We start from the raw sequence: 21,976 nt of genomic DNA, 5'->3' as shown, positions 1-21,976 counted from the left end.
TTGAAATTAAAGACACAAAATATTGAGTATTTTCAGAAATAGGAACTTTTGTCTCCGACAATTGAACTTATTCAGAATAGAGAGAACCAATAGAGAGCAATGACTGAAAGACGGATAAAAAAGGTAGGCAGTGTTAATCACAATTTATGATCGAAACTCTGCTTCATTCTAACTAATGTATAGGTAAACTTACCTGAACAGTGTGCAGGTATGGTGGTGTGCAATTAAAATTTACCTGCACAATTTTCCTCCTGCACAAGGTTCTGGTAAGTTACCTAAAAAGATATTTTAGTTTTTAAGGGATAAACGTAACGCAAAAAAATGTCCAGGTAAATTTCCCGTTGAGAACTTTTGCTAAATTTATTTTTTAAAGCAGGGGAAACGTATTCATAAATCTTTATATGATTTTTTCCCAAGCTAGAAAGAAAAGCACCGTATTAGGGAAGACAACGTCTTTCAGATAATTCATTTCACTCAAAGATTTTTATCTATTTTTGTGATCTGATAAGAACTTTTAATTTGTTTTGTTACGTTTCTTTTTTGTAAATTAAGTTGCAAATATATGCTCGGACTCTGCTGCAAATGTTGACTTTGCATGCAAAGGATGAAGCAAAAAATGAAAATCACTCATGTTCTTTGTCCAGAGTTCTCAAGAAAATTTTTAGTAATGTCCAAAAATAAAATATATGTATATAAGAAGTCCATACGATCATAAAAGTAACAACAATTAGAAAGAAAGCAAACGAAACATGAATTAAAAAATTACCGAAGAGCACTGAATCAAAGAACCACGAAAGTGTGACAGACAATTTTAATTTTTATACATATGTCCCACTACGTCTATAGTTGTTTGAAACAACCACATTTTTTCGCTCTGTTCACTATCTTATAACAAAATCCTAAGTGGAGTTATAAAAAAAAGGTTCTAGTGTTTGTTTGCATATAGTATTTGCATCATTTGCTGATCTGCTAATTAATAGCAAAATTGATATGCTGAAAAAGTTTGTCTCAAATGTGGACTTGCATGAGTTTGTTATGCAAAATTTTGTAATTAATGTTTGATTTCCGGAATTCTGGATTCTGTCTAGTTTTATCATTTGCAAATTGACTGTTCCATGAATTTTGTCCTAGTCAGAAAAACAGAATTGTTAAGAATTCAGGCAAATGAGAACACATTTCCCAAAATTGAGAAAAGTGTCCAAACATAAAACGTCCATTGATCATCTTGTTCCCCGAAAAAGTCTTCCTGTCGACGAGTATTGGTTGTCGTGCAACTTGTCAAGAGGAATTTGAAATTAAAGACACAAAATATTGAGTATTTTCAGAAATAGGAACTTTTGTCTCCGACAATTGAACTTATTCAGAATAGAGAGAACCAATAGAGAGCAATGACTGAAAGACGGATAAAAAAGGTAGGCAGTGTTAATCACAATTTATGATCGAAACTCTGCTTCATTCTAACTAATGTATAGGTAAACTTACCTGAACAGTGTGCAGGTATGGTGGTGTGCAATTAAAATTTACCTGCACAATTTTCCTCCTGCACAAGGTTCTGGTAAGTTACCTAAAAAGATATTTTAGTTTTTAAGGGATAAACGTAACGCAAAAAAATGTCCAGGTAAATTTCCCGTTGAGAACTTTTGCTAAATTTATTTTTTAAAGCAGGGGAAACGTATTCATAAATCTTTATATGATTTTTTCCCAAGCTAGAAAGAAAAGCACCGTATTAGGGAAGACAACGTCTTTCAGATAATTCATTTCACTCAAAGATTTTTATCTATTTTTGTGATCTGATATGAACTTTTAATTTGTTTTGTTACGTTTCTTTTTTGTAAAATAAGTTGAAAATATATGCTCGGACTCTGCTGCAAATGTTGACTTTGCATGCAATGGATGAAGCAAAAAATGAAAATCACTCATGCTCTTTGTCCAGAGTTCTCAAGAAAATTTTTAGTAATGTCCAAAAATAAAATATATGTATATAAGAAGTCCATACGATCATAAAAGTAACAACAATTAGAAAGAAAGCAAACGAAACATGAATTAAAAAATTACCGAAGAGCACTGAATCAAAGAACCACGAAAGTGTGACAGACAATTTTAATTTTTATACATATGTCCCACTACGTCTATAGTTGTTTGAAACAACCACATTTTTTCGCTCTGTTCACTATCTTATAACAAAATCCTAAGTGGAGTTATAAAAAAAAGGTTCTAGTGTTTGTTTGCATATAGTATTTGCATCATTTGCTGATCTGCTAATTAATAGCAAAATTGATATGCTGAAAAAGTTTGTCTCAAATGTGGACTTGCATGAGTTTGTTATGCAAAATTTTGTAATTAATGTTTGATTTCCGGAATTCTGGATTCTGTCTAGTTTTATCATTTGCAAATTGACTGTTCCATGAATTTTGTCCTAGTCAGAAAAACAGAATTGTTAAGAATTCAGGCAAATGAGAACACATTTCCCAAAATTGAGAAAAGTGTCCAAACATAAAACGTCCATTGATCGTCTTGTTCCCCGAAAAAGTCTTCCTGTCGACGAGTATTGGTTGTCGTGCAACTTGTCAAGAGAAATTTGAAATTAAAGACACAAAATATTGAGTATTTTCAGAAATAGGAACTTTTGTCTCCGACAATTGAACTTATTCAGAATAGAGAGAACCAATAGAGAGCAATGACTCAAAGACGGATAAAAATGGTAGGCACTGTTAATCACGATTTATGATCGAATCTTTGCTTCATTCTAATGTATAGGTAAACTTATCTGAACAGTGTGCAGGTATGGTGGTGTGCAATAAAAATTTACCTTCACAATTTTCCTCCTGCGCAAGGTTCTGGTAAGTTACCTAAAAAAATATTTTAGTTTTTAAGGGATAAACGTAACGCAAAAAAATGTCCAGGTAAATTTCCCGTTGAGAATTTTTGTTAATTTTTTTTTAAAGCAGGGGAAACGTATTCATAAATCTTTTTATGATTTTTTCCCTAGCTAGAAAGAAAAGCACCGTATTAGGGAAGACAACGTCTTTCAGATAATTCATTTCACTCAAAGATTTTTATCTATTTTTGTGATCTGATAAGAACTTTTAATTTGTTTTGTTACGTTTCTTTTTTGTAAATTAAATTGAAAATATATGCTCGGACTCTGCTGCAAATGTTGACTTTGCATGCAATGGATGAAGCAAAAAATGAAAATCACTCATGTTCTTTGTCCAGAGTTCTCAAGAAAATTTTTAGTAATGTCCAAAAATAAAATATATGTATATAAGAAGTCCATACGATCATAAAAGTAACAACAATTAGAAAGAAAGCAAACGAAACATGAATTAAAAAAACACCGAAGAGCACTGAATCAAAGAACCACCAAAGTGTGAAAGACAAGTCTCATTCTTATACATATGTCCCAGTACGTCTATTGGTGTTTGAAACAACCACATTTTTTCGCTCTGTTCACTATCTTATAACAAAATCCTAAGTGGAGTTATAAAAAAAGGTTCTAGTGTTTGTTTGCATATTGTATTTGCATCATTTGTTGATAGGCTAATTAATAGCAAAATTGATATGCTGAAAAAGTTTGTCTCAAATTTGGACTTGCATGAGTTTTTTATGCAAATTTTTGTTATTAATGTTTGATATCCGCAAATCTGGACTCTGTCTAGTTTTATCTTTTGCAAATTGACTGTTCCATGAATTTTGTCCTAGTCAGAAAAACCGAATTGTAAAGAATTCAGGCAAATGAGAACACATTTTCCACAATTGAGAAAAGTGTCCAAATATAAAGCGTCCATTGATCATCTTGTTCCCCGAAAAGGTCTTCCTGTCGACGAGTATTGGTTGTCCTGCAACTTGTCAAGAGAATTTTGCAATATTATGAAAGTCGACTTATGAAAGTCAACTTTCTAAAAACTTGAATAAATCTAAGCAGGATCAAGGACTAAATGTAGTTGTTTCACAGAGAAGTGTGATCAGAAATTGAATTTGTGTTAATCCGGAAACCATAGAGACGATAATAAAGTTTGCATAAACCGCCGATTTTTTGAATTCTTATTGATAAAAATTATGAAGTTCCTGCTAATTTGACTAAAAAAATGTTTTTCTATTTTTTCCGTTACTGAAATTTAAAGAATTTGTCTTCTTGTTGCTTGTTAACACCAACTCAAGTATCTTTTGGATTAATTTTGCCTGTTTTTACAGATAAACTAATAAATTTGACGATGAAAAATTTTTCGAGAACTTTGCACAACAACCATTGAACAGTACAATTATTTAAAGCTGGCCTAACTTGTTTCTATCAAAAGATGACGCATTGAATCAAAACGCCCCATTTATCAAAACTTGGACAACAATTGAGAACCAAATCAACGAATTGTTTCAAAAATATATATCAACATAATTTTGATTGATTTCCGTGTTTGTTAAAGAATTCATCGGTAAAAAACAAAAACAACTCTTTTCATCTTATGCAAAGTTATGCGAAACACTTTTCGAGGGCACACTGAAATATTTTAGACTTAAGCAGACCTCCAAAAAATTGAATATTATTTATTATCCAGAATCTATTTGCATTGAATAAATACGAAAATCAAATCTCTAAAACTCTGGTTAACACAGTATAAGATCTTGAGAGAAAAAGTAAAGCATGCTCACTTTTTACAATCTTGAGAGCAATTGTGTCTAAATCTACACAAAAGCGATTAAACCTATACAAAAACAGTAAAACAGCATATATTAGGCAAAATAATCAAAATAGATTTTTTTTGTCTCAAAGTACTTCTACTTAACATTTTTTAGCATGAAAGAATTATTTAATACATACTTTATCGCATAATTTGAAATGCACTAACCGTTTAACGGATCAATCATCAGAAAAAGAAAATTAAGAGTACCTATTGTTGCTCGCGAAGAATGTTGACAAGCCCAGAAAGTGGCAAAAAATGAATATTTCAGTCTTTTCATCTAAATTATTATGAAGATAATTTTGAAGTGATGAAAACAAGCTGTACAGAACAATTACAACATGTTGAGTTTGTATATTTCAGATACTTATTACAATTTTTTTGAATAAGGGAAAGAAACTCGTGGCTATAATAGACATAATACGGGTCGAGACCGAATGATTAACTTGTAAGATTTTGCAAGTTTCCTGCAAAAGATGATTAACTTGTAAGAGCCTTGTAAATCGAATGGTTAACTTGTAAGAACTTCCAAGTAGAATGGTTAACTTGTAAGAACTTCCAAGTAGAATGGTTAACTTAAGAACTTGCAAGTTTTTGGAAGAAAAACTTGCAAGGCGATGCATCGCCTTGTAATTTTCTGCCAGAAACTTGCAAGTTCTTACAACATAACCATTCGGCCTCGACCCGGGTGGGCTCATAAATAACTTTTTCAGATGTCTACTTCTTGCCACATCACAAGACTAATCGCCGGAGTCCATTTCGAGACCAGTACCACCCCTATTATGGCTATTACTCACGTGAAGAAGACGATGAACTTGAAGATAATGTTGAGGAAGAGGAAATTGCCCGTGGTCTCTCACCCGCAGCCATTATCATTGACCCTTCTGACAAAAGTTTGGAGGAAATTGTTCAGCACTTGTTCAGAGCTGTCATATTTCACGTGAGTTGATTGATCACATGGTTGTAATAAATACAGCGCATGACCGAACAGACAGAAGAGATCGAAAAGTGGGTATTGGCCAGACGGAAGACGCGACCCACATTTTTTCCTGACCTTTGAGCCGAGTTGTGTCGCAGCGGACCCCCTGTCCACAACCCAAGTCGATCTGGCCAATACCTGTCTTTGGTCGCGGACCTCGTCCTGGGAACTTACAGACTTCACTGTAAAATCTTTGAAAAAATAAGATTTATGTAAAATGGTTCTTATGGCCATGAATTAATGTTTAATTCAGCGTGCTTTATGATTTGAAACATACATGAAATCATCTTTGAGCATGTTGGGTTGCTAAGCAAGCTATTCTGCTCACTGACATAATGACCCCTGGAAACCAAAACAGAAAACTTATGTAGATGACAGTTACAAACCAGCTTAATGTCCAAAATTTTGTACCTAAGAATAATTTTGTGGTAAAAATATGCTTTTTATTATTTTATGATAGTAAGACTCATTTTGAGGATACGATAGATTATTTGGTGTATCAATTCTTTGTTCCAAACATGTAATTTTAATCAGAAACCTTTGAGACTAAGTTCAATGAACGAAAGTTAATTTTTTTGAGAGAAATGACAAAAATACTCTTTTGAATTAAGATCATGGCACAACCATTTTTGGTGGGACAAAATGGAAAAGGCGCATTATTTACTCTTAAGCTCACTAAAAAGCTTAAATAAGGCAACAAACTGAATTAGTCTTCGGAAATTTTAAAATTTTGATATCTTGTTCAGCTTGAGTATCTTAAGGCATTGCCTAAGAATATAACAAAAACTATCGTTTTCTTGATCCGGAACACTTTCCCGGAGACAGAGGAATCATTTTGTTGAGTATTATTGATTATTATTGAAGAAACATTGTTTAGAAAGAAATATTCTGGAAGGTCGAGAGAGCACTGTATCAAATTAGGCCAGTCTATTACAGATCATACAATACGGGATCTCTTTATGTATGTCGATCTAACTTGATAAAAGATATAAAAAATCGAAGGCAAAGATTTATGCCTAAGGCGTGTTTATGCTATAAGTCTAAATTTAAAGATTTGGGGAGCTGAAAGTGTTTAATTTATAAAAGAGTAATATAAAAGTACAGCTTAATAATTACCAGTTGCGTAGTTGTGTTATCGAGATGAGCTGAGTGAAGATCATTCGATAATTCTTGTTAGTCGGATAGATAATCAAATTGAATAAAGAAGAAAACTAATAAAATTTACTGAAGGAATTGTTTGTTAAATTATTACTGTTTAAACAGTATAGTCTTGAATGTTCTTTGGTTTAAGTTTACTAACAAGGAAAGGGACCGTTGTCTGCGGTCCAACTCAGAAATTCTAAAAATCATATTCTGCTTCTTTTTCTCGATATTGTCAGCCAAGCATTGGGCCGATAGGGGGCGGAAAACCACGTTCACGTTCATAGTGAAACGGTTTAGTAATTTTCCTTTTGGTCAAGAAATCGAGAGAATTAACTCTGCTAATCTCATGAAATTTTTTTTCCTTTGAAAAATATTAAAAAGCGGGAGCCTTTGAGCCTGTTTCATCCTTGCGAAGGCGCCTTAATTGTTCCCCTTCTGCTCTTGTAACCTTGAAGTTTTTGGGGGAATTTATTGCTTTCCATCAGATGCACCTGCATCGCTTTTAGTAGTTCCCCTGAGTTGCAAATGTCAGTCAAAGAGCAGGAAAATTGAACAGTATTAGCGGCGCCTACTCATACTTATTTCTAGTTCTAGTTTGGATTTGGTCCTGGATAATCCAGGCCTAAACTGAAGCTCGTTTATTATTTAGAAAAGTAAGGATAAATAAAATATTGTTAGCCTAAGCGCGCTTTAATTTGTTTGGCGAGTGCTAAGAGTGGTGATAATTAACGCTCAAATGTATGCTTTCGATTTGCTTTGCGGCGGGATTAATTGTCCGTTCGTTCGTTCGATTAGAGAAGCTCTAATACTACAACTGAAAGAGTATAGTGCATAAAATTAGCTTCACATAGCCAGTCAGGAAGCTCTACTTCAAAATGCCAATAAGTGGTACCAAAGAAAATGGGCTTGCATAGACCCATAAATTAAATATAAACGACCTGCAGAAAGTTTTGCCTTATAGCAGCTCAAATCTTTTTTGACAGGAAACTGAGATAAAAGTCAGCATTCATTTTTTTCAGTAATCTGTCAAAATTCTTCTAGAGGTTGGTCTTTGGTGTGCAGTGTTCAAGAAAACTTCATAGTGATCACGCCGCATTGAAACCATATCAACTTGTCACAATATTGTAGTTTTGTAGTTTTTTATTTCTGTACAGAAATGTAATCAAACAGTGGCATTTTTGCTTTTCATTAAAATTTCATTTGAATCATATAAATATTTTGAAAAATGAATTCTTGAAAAGGAATGAGTGGATTATAGTGATTCATCTTCTGATTTCTCATCGCTCCGGTAGTGCTGCTCAGAGTAGAAAAATTTTGACAACTTTTATTTCTTACTTGAAGTCTGACTTCAGCCTTTGTCTTTGGCAATTAGAAAAGTAGTTGAGAAAAATTTGAACTCCGAAAGAGAGCGTTTTTATGGGTGGTGGAATATTACGCTGAAAACTGTTTAGGAGAACATATTTTTTGTAATTATCAAGTAGAAGTTTTGAAATGAACTAAGTTTTGTGAACACTAAGCAAATACCAATGAAAACACTCAAAACCGGTAACTGAAATTCCGGTTGACGCTATAAAGTACTAAAGTATGCCCATTAAATGCCCGTACACGAAAATAGCTTAGAAAAACAGTCATATGTTTTTTCATTATTGAGCATTTGTGTCAATTCTTTTTATTTTCATCCAACATTTATGACAATGTTTTTCTCGAAATTTTCTACGCCCATAACTCTATACTAGATACAAAAGAGGCGTGAGTTTTTGTATTCATGGTTCTCACTCTCGCCGCCGTCTTTTGCTAACTAGCTTTGCCCTAATGTTCGCGAAGGGAAAAGATTTTGCAAACAGGTGCATTATACTTGGGCTTTTTTTACTCAATTTAATTTAAAGACAATTGTTAGGGGTTTTTTGGTTACTTGATGTTATAAGATGTTATTTTTAAAATTTTTAAATTTATGTGTAATGTTTGCACTCTGTAATACGCTCATAGGGTTCTAAAGTGCTTAAGTCTTTACAGAATTAGTCTTTTATTTATTTATTTAATTTTTTTTTGGGGGGGGGCTTAAGTTTAGCTGACGCCACTTAGTCCAACTTCATGTCAAATGTGAAGCGAATCCCACTTTATGCAAAATTTCAAACGCACTTGTTTTTAGTGTACCATTTGGTTCGACCTTTTTGGCTTTTTTGTTTTACTTTTGTGTCGAACATGAACTTTTCAAAAAAGTCATTGGGATTTTTGTCTTTTTGGGAGTCAAGCGAGGTCTTACATTTCATTTTTGGTCAAATAATGATGATTTAATTTATTTTTTGGCAGAGCGGCATTTTCTTAAATTGAGGTCTGAACTAGGCTAATAGGATGCGTATGTTTGGGTGTGTATGCAGTCTTGTAAAGAATTTCCTGATTTTCATTCTGATTCAGAGCCAATTCAGAAATGTAATTCGAATCGGTACAAAAGTTGTTCTGAAATCGTTCTGAATCAGTAGTGAAAATCAAGACTTCTCTGAGATTGTTCTGAATCAGTACTGAAAATCAAAACTTCTCTGAGATTGTTCTGAATCAGTACTGAAAATCAAAACTTCTCTGAGATTGTTCTGAATCAGTACTGAAAATCAAAATTTATCTGAAAAAGTTGTGAATCAGTAGTGATGTTCTCTGAGCGTTAGGTAAGGGAAGGGTAAGATGGTTGATATTTTCAGTTCACACACGTGGTCTTGGCATTCAACTGGTGGGACGAGTATTGGGCAGTGGTAGGGCTGTGCGAGTTCCTGTCCAACAAATGGCACAATCAACTACCCTCTTCGCACCTGGCCATCAACATATCAGAAGCAGCCAGAACATTCACCCGACACCCCAGTTCATCACCGTCCCATTTCAGCAGTGAAGACGGTGTGAACAATTTTGAAAGTGATCGACCAACTGGGAATACATTTACCAGGCCCTCCCAGAGCTGGGAAATGCTACAAGTACGTTTCCAAACCGATTTTGTAAGTGAAAATGAGTAAATGACTGACTTGATCTTCTTGTTTTAACATATATCTGTTGCAAATTAAAAAAATGTATAACAGAATTATCAGCTGTTTTCAATTTGGAAATCTTTTTTGTTCAACTAATAACTAATAACTAATAATATTACTTGCTGTTTTTATTAAAGAATAGACTAGTGTCGCTGTGAAATTCTTAAAAAAATTTCACAGCAAAACTGGTCCTTTCTTTAATAAAAACTACTCCTTTTCAATAAAAAACAGCAAGTATTGTTATTAATTAGTAAACTATTGTTGCTTTATGAAGTTTTATGACTACGATTTTTCAATAGAATGATGAAAAAACCAGCATCCGCAGCTCATGTTTCATTTGACGTGAGAATAAGAAATTTCAAAAATACCTGGTAAATTTCAGCTCTTAGTTTCAGCCCGAAAAAAGTATATGACGTTTTATGATAAAAAATTTTCAATACATGCCGCATGACTAAAAAAATAATTTTCCCTTTTTCTACTGTTGTTTTGAAGCATGTTTTGCTGCTTGTTTTTAGCACTTTCCAGCTTTTCTGTTAAAATTTGTTTTGTTTGGATCCTGAATTCTATGAATATGTTATGACTACAAATTTTCGTAGTTTTTCCGAAATCTTCTGCTAAGATGTTGGCGCAAGGAAAAATTACAAATATTAATTCTGTTTGATTATTTAAATTAACTTTTATTGTACCCGTACCTAACTCCAAGTGCGTTTCAGTACTGGGCCAGTATAAATGCAATTCCTCATCATTACTGGATCATAGACTCATTCATGTCACCTTTTTGGCTTGTCAGACTTGTGTTCAATCTGATTTGATCAGAGTGAATGCAAGACCTAATCAGACAATGGTCAGACTTGGGCCAAGTACAAAACTAAAATTTCCGTGCGGGGATCGAACCCTCGATCTCCCTCTCCCTAGAGTTTTGTTCTCTTTTCTGCGCCAACATTAGCGATGTAAGTTGTTCTTTTGCGCCGTTAATATACGCTCAAAAGAGGCAAATTTCAAGCGAGAAAGCGATCAAAATATATTACGCGAGAGACTTGCATTCACAATGGCACAGTACTGATTTACACTTGGAGTTCGGTTCGGGTAAGCGCAAACGTTTTTTTGTATTTCAATTAACAGCAAAGTCAAGTTTGAAGAAGTTTTTTTTAGTATCACATAGATTAAGCAAAAAATTAAGAAGATTGAAAAGATAGTTTTTTTGAGATTGAAGAGGTTGATTTTGAAGTATTTACTTATTCATTAGAAAGTTTACAAAAATTATTTTTGCGCTCGCTCATTTTGCTCTTTTCTGCTCTTTTGTCAGCTGTTTATCATTATTAGATATTTCAATAGAACTTTCAAGTCCTACTTCAGAAAAAATCCTAAGTGAGCCTTCTCGACCTAGAAAAGTTCAAGTAAAAAATTCAAACGAGTCAAAAAAAGACTAATTAATGATGCATTCTGTTTCAGTTTCAGTTCCTAAGACGGTTCTGGAGAGCCCTAGAGAGCAATGCCAGATCACCCTTCCACCTGTTGCCAGACTTCACTGGCCCAACTGCCACCTCTGATGACGTCAACAACCTCCAGATTGTGTCGCGACCCCAAATTCACCCAAAGGTAAGATTCACTCAAACCCCGAAGTTATCGAACTGATCTAAAAATTGACGATAAAATTGATTGGTATACAAAACTAGGATTTCAGAACACTTCCTCATTTTTTTAGATTTAAGGACCATGGACCATCATATATAAGCGAATGTTCGTTGATAGCTGTTTCTAGTTATGGTTATAAATGATTTATTATTGATTAAAATTACTTTTGTGTCACAAAATGGCGGGCAGATTCACAAAAATGTATCTTTTGTTGTGGCGGGTGTGGCGTTTTCACTCATTCTAGGTTTTAAGGCACACTTTTACACAAGCAATTAGGAGCAAATGTACTATGTCAGAGAAAAGCCACCTTCACATGCAGAAATTGAAATCACTTAACAAAAGGACTACTCAAAATTTAATTAATAATACTTTATAATGATGATTGGAATAAAAAATTGACAGGGAAAGGTTTTTTATCTATAGAAAAAAATAAATAAACGTGAAATTTATTCTGCATGCGTTTTTGCAAAAGAAGATTTTTCAAAATGCTGTTTATGTTGACATATTTAAAAACTGACAAGCTGACTTTCATCAGTAGTTATAAGATTTAAATCTGCGAAACTTCACGTCGCGCTTTGTTCTTTTTTATCACGGCTTTAATCATGAGGCAATTAAGAAATGACAAGTTTACACTCAGACGTCAAGATTTGCGTCAACACTTGCCGAAAGAATCGAAGATATCACCCAATTTGCACATTCGAATCTCAAATGGAATAAGAGTTTGGTTTTCAGGTGCAAAAATCAAAAATTAAACTAGCGAAAAAGAATGCTAAAATTCCAATTAGAAGGCCAAATTCTGATTTTCAAATGCTTGCATGCACTTTTTTTGGAATAATCTTGATGCAAATGCAGACTGCAAACAATTATTCGAGATCAGCTCCGACTCTTCTGCAAAATTATTTATTTCACGAGAAAGATTGAAAACGGTGAACAAATATAACAAAATGCGGGAAAAATCGAGCATTAATTTTTTCATGCATGTTCTGATAATTTTTCAGCTTCTGAATCCTCAGCCGCTGTAGTAAAATGTTGAAAAGATTTAAAGTATGTAACATTTAAAGTTTCGAGATAATGCAGCCCTTAGTGGAAAATTTTTTCACATTTGCTCAAAGTTTTGAGTTTTTAGTCTTTTGTTTTTTTGTTATTAAATGAAAGCTGGTTGTAAAGTAATTAAACTGATGCGTTGAGAAGCATTGCATAAAAATCATTTGCATAATGATTGCGTTGTTTTCAAAGAATCAAATTAACAAATTTTTCATCGACCTACAGTTTCTGAATTCTCAATTGTCTTCATTGTTGAAAGCTACTCATCCAATGCACCATGAGGTTGCTGGTCAAATTTGAAGAGACCATGCTGCGAAACGAAAAAAACTGAAAGTATTTGAGTTCGTTAAAAAAAACTGTTGTCAATTTTTAAACTGATAATTACAAGACCAACCAATTCAAAAATGCAAACAGTTTTGAGGCAATTAATGCGTGTCGATCGTCTGAGACGCTTACACCAACTTTTGTTCTTATTTATGAAATCACTAACTGTTAATTGGACTCCCCAGTTCAAACTCATTGTTTTGTTAGTTTCCACTTACGGCTTGAAGGAAAGAAAAAGAATTTTACGATCAGTCCTAAGTAAAAAATTTTGGTGTTTATCTAATTGTCAGATCATTTTATATTTAGAACAGACAAAATCACGAAAATCTAGACAAGAGGTTTCCGATGCAAAACCGCTGATGCTTCGATTATTTTTTTAAATTTAAAACAAAAATGAACAAGGAAAACGCGGTAACACGCAAATGTGATATCAAGTTGACTATCAAGAGCCTCCACCTATGAAACCGATAGACAGGTTAAAGCAATAAAAGTCGTGGAGCATGCAACGTTTTTTTTCAAACCTAACAAAATAATCAATTTATAATTGCGCTTCAGACTTTTTTTAACGCAAAAACTTATTAGAAAACTTGCAAAACTCTGTTTAAAAAATTTTGAATTTGTCGAATTTTTTCATGGCCTGAAAGATGAAAATTTTGCTTCAACGCCTGCAGTATTTCAGTTTAAAATAATTTTTTTTTAAAATAAAAAATTTCTAGAGCTCCAAGTTTATGAGAAAATAGTATATTGTATGACAAAGAAACTGTCATAATGACCTCCTACTTCGTCATGACTTCAAATCGATCTTCCTGATAATCAAAGTTGAAATTTTTACACCACAGAAAAGTTTTAGATGGAAAAGGTGGTAAAACAGCGACGTTGTTCGCTAAAAGAACAACTTGAAATATCGCTGAAAAAGCATTGTTTTATAAAACGTCCCAGACGTTCCTGAACATTTTTGTTACAACTTTGATCCAAACTATAGTCTTAAACTTAGTTGGAAAAATTAGAAAGTTTAAATTACCAGTTAATCATACAAGAGTAAATTGATTCAAGTCACAAAATTGATATAAATGGATCTTCAAGAAATGATGCTGTGAATAAATACTCGCTTCAAAATGATGATTCTAGATAGTTATTATTCGAATGATTTTGATACCATGCATTCTATATATGGTATCCCCTACGACCAATTTTTAGAAATTTTGCAGAAGCAAACCATATTGGATAACCTGTGCGAACTCCCTATAAATCTTGGTGCTAGGATTAGTTTTGTATCTTATTTTCTCTTATCATCTTTATATTTTCGCAGCTAATTTTTGAGCCCCTTTTTGTCCCCAAATCCGAATCATTGTCTTGATCTATTAATCAGTTCTCTCTTATAAATCTCTATATTCTACTGTAAAATATCATTTTGTTATTCTCTCATCTTTTTACTTAGTTAATAACGCTTTTTCCTCTCGCAAAAATCCACAACCCAACAGTTTTTTGGTAATAATTGTACTTGGATGATATTAACTCAAAAAAGTTGGTTGGATTAGGTTGTCCCCTAAAGTTTTTCGAACAAAGTTTTGGCATTCCCATACTGAGCGTCCGGGTTGAGCAACAATTAGTAAAACTTATTATGATATATCAATTTTTGGTAGTGACTTTAAAATTACTTTAACTGCTTTTCGCCAATAAACTGCCTACCCAATAAAAGTCTGAAACTGTGGACCTTGGCGTAACTAACACTAAACAATTCAATATTTTCTGCACCGTTATTCAAAATGATGGGACTAAAAATTAACTTCAATGAAAATCTATCTCTCTTTCTCCTTTCATAAGAATGCGGTTACTCTGTTTTAAATTGAGACCAGTCAACAAACAATCTGTCGTTTTCCTACTGCAAATAATCTCTTTGGATTTAAAAAAGAAACTTTGAAGAGAAAAATAGAATTGAACCCTGTTCATTGCACATTTACAGTTACGATCAGGCGATCAAAAACCAAAACGCTATTAAAGTAGATCAATGGCAGTTCTAAGCTCTCCAAGATCTTCGTGTTCAACTAGCACTAATATAATTTTGCATCGCAATTTTATCTTTTTTTGAAAGGGCAAATTATTCAGCAATGATAATCAATTTATGTTAAGGGTTCTCAATTGATGTAGATGTTGTTTGTGTTACAGGCAGCTGCCATCTTCAGTATGTTATCGGCTAAGAGGACATTCGCCGTCAGGCATATGATCAATGAGAACTTATGCCTCAACAATCTTAACTACTACAACAATAACAACAAAAACAACAAAAACAGACAGAACAGCCATTTCACCAACTCAGTTGATAGCAGAACTAACAGCCACTGTGACAGCACGTTCCATATATCACACTTAATCAACTCTTACCAAGATGTAAGTTAAAATAAAAATATTTTCGAAACCGCATCCCAATTTTTTCTTTATAGCTGAAGGCTGAATACTTCAGCATCACAAGATTAATTTTTAAATTTATACTCTAAGCATAATTTAAGCTGTAACAAAATTTCAACTAAGAGTTTTTCAAAATTCCTATTCTCCGTTTATTTTAAAGCGCGACCACACTTATTGGAAATTGAAAAAATGAGAGAAGACAAAATTAGATAAGAAAATTACTCCCGAAATAGAGTAAGCAAAAATTATCAAGCAATTATTCGAGAACTTCATTTTGAAGTGCCTAAACTGCCAGATTTTTACAAGTTGCATTGTCAGAACGGCCACAGTGGCAATTAACCAGTGCCGTAAAAATTGCACATGTTGTTATTTTTACAAAGTTCTCCAGAATATATTGATGTAAGCAATAAAACAAAGCCAGGATGAAAAATGTATTTAGTTAAAGCCAGAGAATAGCGAAAAAAAGACAAAGTAGTTGCAGTTAAAAATATCCAACTCTTCCGGCATTTTCGAAACTTCTGTCTAGGTTGGCCGCCAGCAATTTATTTTATCTGAAAGTTGTCAAAGCCCTACAGCCAGTCGGAGGACCAATTCTTTTTCTCATTTAAAATGAAATTGAAATCCAGATTTAGCTCGAAAAGTGGAATGCACTTGTTAGTATGGAAAAATCCAAAAAATGAAAAATTGTTGTAAATATACGCCTCACTGATCAGGTTTATCGTGGACTGGCAAAACAAGTAAAAGTTGAACAAATTCTCATTAAGTTAATTACTCTGTTCTTAAAGCAGTAAATTTTAATAGCAATTTTGCATATATTTTTGTCTAAAAAATTTTGGTTTTGGGTTGACTTAGCACAGGTGTTGGTTTTCTCACTTTTCCAAGAACTGAATGCCGTTTTTGACATTTAAAAAAAAAACGGGCAGAAAATTTGCTTTGAGGTATCACAATCAACACGCGTTTCGTTTCAATTTTCTGATTTTTTAGAAGTTTAATTGAAGAACTTTATAAACATAAAGGTTGTTTATCTGGTGTATCTTAGGAGCAAGCAGGATAATCGATAAAAAAGTTGAACTAAATGAACCAAAAAAAAACTAATTGTTGAGATCTTCTGCATGTGATTGTCTTATTGAATATAACGACGTCGTAAAAACATTGGAAACAATACTTCTCTAGCGAAATTTGGAGCTATTTCATTTTTCACAGTAAAACAAAGTGAGCGGGGAAATTTTCAAATTCTTAGTTATGGCAAGATAATTGTTGCTTATTGTACATTTTTACGAAAATTGTTTATTTGCACTAATTTACAGAAAAGGGCAATCAATTCGCACAGTTTCTTCTCAATTAAAATTTTTCTCATAAATTAACACTGTCAGCCAGTTTTGTGTTGCAAAAATTCAGTCTCATCATTTTCACCACAGAAAAGCACTTCGAGGATATCTGATAACACTGCCAAATTTGTCAAAAATATGATCTTCCTTCACTGGACGAAGATGTGTAGTTGATTTCTAAGCAAACCCCAAACCTTTTTTTTATGTGAAATCCTGCATGGAATGTAAAACTACAAAATAATATTAATTAACTTTCGTTGCTGTAAGACCACTTGCATAATTTTGGGATATGAACGTTGAAATGAAGCAAAAATTTGTTGTGGTTTGAGACTAATTGTTGCGCCGTCTTCCTGGCTTTTGTGGTTTTATGAAACGCGTGAAGAAAACTCGTATGTGGCAAAAAACGAAAACTGTTGCAACCTGATGAGCTGCGCAAAAACGTAAGTTAGAAAATTGTTTTAATCGCTGCTGGATCCACCGCAAACGTTACCGCTCCTTTTTATTGTTCCGACCCTCTTGAGGGGGGAGGAACTATATACTCAAACGGGTTTTTTTTTGTTCCGTGAATTTTCGCTGATCAATATATTCATCGTAGAGAGTTGAGACTGGTATCATCAGAAAGCTCGTCCAGCGTAGAATATGGAATTAAAAAGATTTTTTTTATTTTCGTTTTCTACAGGGAGTTATCGAGGTTTAAACTTCTGAGAAAATTAGTGAATTCCCATTGTTTTTATTCACATTTTCCGGAATTTTTGCCTAAATTTTCGCCAAAATTTGTTAAAGGTTTTAAGAATAGTGTCGTTGATTTTATTTTTAAAGACAAAAAGCATTGTTGATTGTTTTTATTACGTTTTTGTGGTCAAAAATTCTGGCTAAATATTTCAAAATTCAGCATTTTTCATCAAAAACAGCGCGAAATAAGCTACTTTAGTCCACTTTGATTAGAAAAGCCGGCAGTACACTCCCAAACAACAATCACACAACCTTTGTAGACTCAAACGAGGGCTACTCCTGCTTCAGCGTCCGCTGCAAGTTCTCTGTAATTAAAACTTCCCCGTTTTTTGCTAACTTTACTCGTTGATTATCAAAAATGCTGATTTTATTTTTGAGTTTTCAACTAACAAATTATCTATATCTACAACAATCGAAATATCAATTGTCCTAATGGACAAAAGGCATTAGCAGGGCTAGTTTTGGGCCAATCTTGGACTGTTACAATCAAAAAAGAAATCGGATTGTAATCAGTCGGTCTTTTTTGAAAAAAAAAGACCTTTTTTAAATAATAAGGAACAGAACACATCAAATCAAAGCTCAGGAGTGATAGTTCCAATTGGCTTCCTAAGCAGCTCCAAGCTTATTTTTTTACTTGAACGGTCCTTTTTGGACTTTGAGAAAAAATTGATTCTTAAATAAATAATGGCTTAATTAACTTTTCCTCTATTTTTTTTCTTAATTTGTTCAAGTTCTGGCTTAGTGTCAGCAAAGAAAGAAAGCTTCTTCATTCTACTGATTTAAAGTTCAGTCTCGGTTGCGGTTTTAAGCCTGAAGTTATTGTTTTCTGGCTTTGATACTACTAGATTTCAGATTTTTTTTGTTTTTAGACATTTGCCAATTTTTCACGTTTTCTAGTTTTGTCACATTATTGACAGTTCTCATATCACATTATTAGCGTTCCAAATAAGGCAAAATTGAACATAATAAAATCTTGATTGATATAGATTATCGTTTTAACGGCCTCGACACCTCTTTATTTGAAGAAATTAATTGAATTTTTTTAATTTTGTCTTTAACTGTCATTTTCACTTTGTCGTTTCGGTCCTATAAAATTTCGTGTATAGTGATAGGTTTCATTGATTTTTTCATGAACTAATAGATGAACTGATATTCTGATATTAGTAGGTAGCTGATGGCTTTCATGATTTTGAAAAAAATCGTTTTTCAATCCTAAAAAAATTTTAACTTCGCAATTTTGTTCTTTTTATTTATCTTTTTGTTACCTAATCTCGTTAGTTAATAACAGGTCTAATATGACATTATGGGTGTCAAGGGAAGGTGTCAAAAGGGATTTCTGTCCTAAAATTTATTTTTAAAGAATTCGTTATGACCTTACTGGCTTCGACACAGGTTTTTCATAAAAAAAGTAAATAATTTGATTTTTTTTTTCAAATTTGACGTTCTTGTTGAAGACGCAAGAAATATTCTGGATAATATCAGATCTCGAGGGCTTTTTTTGGATGAATAAGTGACCATATTTAAATAGTTCTTTTGTAATTAATGTCTTTCATGACCTTAGATGCAATTTTATTTCGAAAAAAAATCAAAAGTATTAGATACTTTTGCCCTTCGCTTTTTTGTCTACTTGTTACCTAGTCTCACTAATGAATTGCCACATACAACATTGTCTATTTTTGAAGAAGGCGCAATTTAAAATATTTTGAGGGCCAAAATATGCCTTGACGGTTTTGACAGCGTTTTCCGGCAATTTTCAATTGAATTTTTGTTTGTTGTTTTTTTTGTTATTCTTTTAGCCGCTTAAAAAAATAAATAAGGAATGGTCCTAATGCCCTTCTATAGCAGCATTGGTAATCGTAAATTTTAGGGATGTTTTACTTGATTTCTAATAGTTTTCATTACTTTGAAGTTAATTGTTTCAAAAAAATAAGCGAATTTTTTTAGTTTACTGTTTTTGTTCTTTTTTGTCTATTTGTTACCAAACCCTTTTATGGACTGGTCCCATATATTTTCTGGTAATTTATAAGTTATTTTGTTTAGTTTTTGCTTGATTTGACGCTACTTTGACTGTGTTATTAGATTTCGTTTTTTAAAACGGACATCAATTTTTTGATGTAATTAATGTTTGTTGTTGTTGTTGTTGTTTGATTTCGCTCTTCGTCTTGACTCGCTTTCTTAATATTGGCATATCTCGGCAATCTAAAGCATCACTTTTTACTCCACTGAGTTGTTTGCTTTGGAGGCTATCGTGTCGTTCATACACAACTTTGTTGAAAATTACTTGTGCATTTTTTGGGTTTTTTGGGATTCCCAAAAAATAATTTTTGGGTTTTTCTACCTGTTCCTCATTTGGTAGACAATTATGCCAAAATTGTGGATGGGCGGGGTCGGAACCTTATGTGCCATCGCACATTACCGAGCCGCCTTGTTGCGCTTTTAGTTATTTAGTAACTTGATTTTGCCTCAAAATTTTATTTCTCTGATGGCGATAACATCGGTCAGGTAATTTTTGTGACCTGGGGGACTCATCATAAAACATTCTTAGTAGTTATACAACTTCCTGTCAAATATGATTTGAATGAATTCTTTGAAATCGTAGAAGAATCTTAAAAAAATTCAAATATTAATACTAAAATATTTAAATCGTTATTCCCTAAATTACTGATGCAATAATAAAATCGATCAATGCAGCCATACTTTGAGAACTTTTTCCCCTAGTAAACATACTAGGTCATATATGAATAATATGAAAATGCCATGCATCATTTTTACGGATATCAAAATGATAAGCACGGGGAATATCACTCCAAGCGTTTTGCAAATGTCATGTCAACAGCAATGGCAATCTTTTATAGAGAACCGGAAAAACCAAAATGCAGAAAAGCTCTATTTTTCTATAAAAAATAGAGTTTTTCTGTATTTTGCTATTTCCAGTTCTCTTTAAAATGACCAGGCTGTAAATTGAAGAATAGGACTTGTTAAGAAAAAATGAGCAGTTCGAAATCCATGCTGAAAATGAATAAATTAGTGCTGATTTTAACTGACCGTCAGATCCGGGTAACTACTGCTACCGGAGCATGATATTAAAAACCTTTCATTGAACAAAAAATTCACAATGATTTTTTTTTTGGTTTTTCCTCTTAAATCATTAACTGCAGTCATCGCAGCAATTATTTTTAGGCAGTACTTTTGGTGTTCTTACTGCCGATATTTAGTAACGAGAGACAAATGAAAGTTTCAGAACCTCTTGATAACATCGAGATTAATTATAGCAAAAAATTTGTTACATTTTTTTGCATTTCTCGAACTTAAAACGACCGTTTCTACATTGAGTTAAATAAAGAAACAAAAATTTGCGATTCGCTGATTAGAAATGCGATTTGAAATTGGTTTATGATAATGAATACTGTTACAGATAGCGAAAGACTCATTTCGGATCCCGGCGGCAATTTTCATGGACAGATGGACTAAATTCACAGAGTTGCCATATGTCACACTCGAAACAAGGTCAGCTAATGTCAATTTATGAATTGCTAGCTATCTTATGTCGTATTCTGTTTTTTTTTACCTTGTTTCAGGTTTATTTGTTGGTTTTCTATGTTTTGTTTCAGGTTACATCAAAAAACACATAACATCACTTCCGTCTTACTTTACTTTCATTTTTGGTTAGCAATCATTAAAACATGGCGCTTTACACTAGTCAATCAGCAAATATGGCGACCTACGTTGCTTCAATGAAGAAGTTAATACTGGACATGAACGCCAGGCTTAGGCCTCAACTTATAAAAAGACCTTTTTTGAACCCCCTGAGAAAATGCCTATGAAAAGATTTTTACTAGACCCATAAAAGTATTTTGGCTCGACTTTAGCAGAGTGTTGGACTTTTTGGTCAATGTTGACCCCGCACTAGACTTTTGGAGTCTTTTCATAAGTCGAGGACTAAACCGGGGATGATAAATAATGCAAACTAACTACGTTATATGCTAATGCAATCTAATGCAATCTAAGACTCAATTCAATTGCTGAGACAAGTTTAAAAAACGACTGTAGATGACTAATGTAGGCAATTTATTATCACTATTATTATTTATATTATTTTAATATAATATTGAAATAAATGGTCTTGAAAAGCAATCTTTAAACCGAAGCAATTAATTCCGTTCAAAGTGTATCTTTGCAAAAACATAAAGAGATTGACAAGAATAACGCTGACAAACTTAATCCCGTTGATACCAGCTGACCTGCTTAGAAAATTTCAAAAAATCATTTCATTATATAAAACTTTTCATTGAAATACCTAATTGTTATACGGAGGACTTTATTTTAACGCAAATGTTCTCCTTTAACTTGGAAAAAATTATGGTTTTGCTGTTGTCTGTTGTGTTTCAATTGGATGGTATTGATCCGCAGTTCATTTCGGATTTAGCTAAATTCGGTTTTTTTGTAAAGAATAAATGAATGGAAAAAAATTTATAATTTTTTGTAAACATTACAATGCTCTTTTTATGATGTGAGACGAAACCTCAGCTGTTATTGAAACTTCTGATGTAAAGATTGTTCACCTTTTAACCAAATTTAAAGGAGAGCCTTTGAATATAAAGCCAAAAATTTTTCCTGAATACAACAATGGTTTTCCAAAAAATGTTTTCTTTTCTATCAAATTAATTTTGTTAGAACTCTGTAGAAAAATTTTCAATA

The 21,976-nt window shown here is 33.0% G+C and overlaps 2 protein-coding genes across 3 annotated transcripts in view; both read left to right on the top strand.

Moving 5' to 3' along the window:
- The window catches only part of LOC142334765 (methylglyoxal reductase DkgA-like), a 431,775-nt gene that overhangs the window by 238,988 nt on the left and 170,811 nt on the right, over positions 1-21,976 (top strand). The window lies entirely within an intron of this gene.
- Positions 1-21,976, top strand: part of LOC142334750 (uncharacterized) — a 202,222-nt gene that overhangs the window by 139,944 nt on the left and 40,302 nt on the right. For both annotated transcript variants that reach the window (XM_075383018.1, XM_075383016.1), the window contains exons 8-12: positions 5,390-5,616; positions 9,492-9,758; positions 11,262-11,408; positions 14,979-15,200; positions 20,694-20,785. In XM_075383018.1, the coding sequence (XP_075239133.1) occupies positions 5,390-5,616; positions 9,492-9,758; positions 11,262-11,408; positions 14,979-15,200; positions 20,694-20,785 (955 nt within the window). The remainder of the gene's footprint in view (positions 1-5,389; positions 5,617-9,491; positions 9,759-11,261; positions 11,409-14,978; positions 15,201-20,693; positions 20,786-21,976) is intronic.

Source organism: Convolutriloba macropyga, chromosome 2 (assembly GCF_964194025.1).
Source record: "Convolutriloba macropyga chromosome 2, txConMacr16.3, whole genome shotgun sequence".
Classification (NCBI taxonomy): domain Eukaryota; kingdom Metazoa; phylum Xenacoelomorpha; order Acoela; family Convolutidae; genus Convolutriloba; species Convolutriloba macropyga.
Note: the sequence above shows the minus strand (reverse complement) of the source record. Positions and strands in the feature narration are given on the sequence as shown.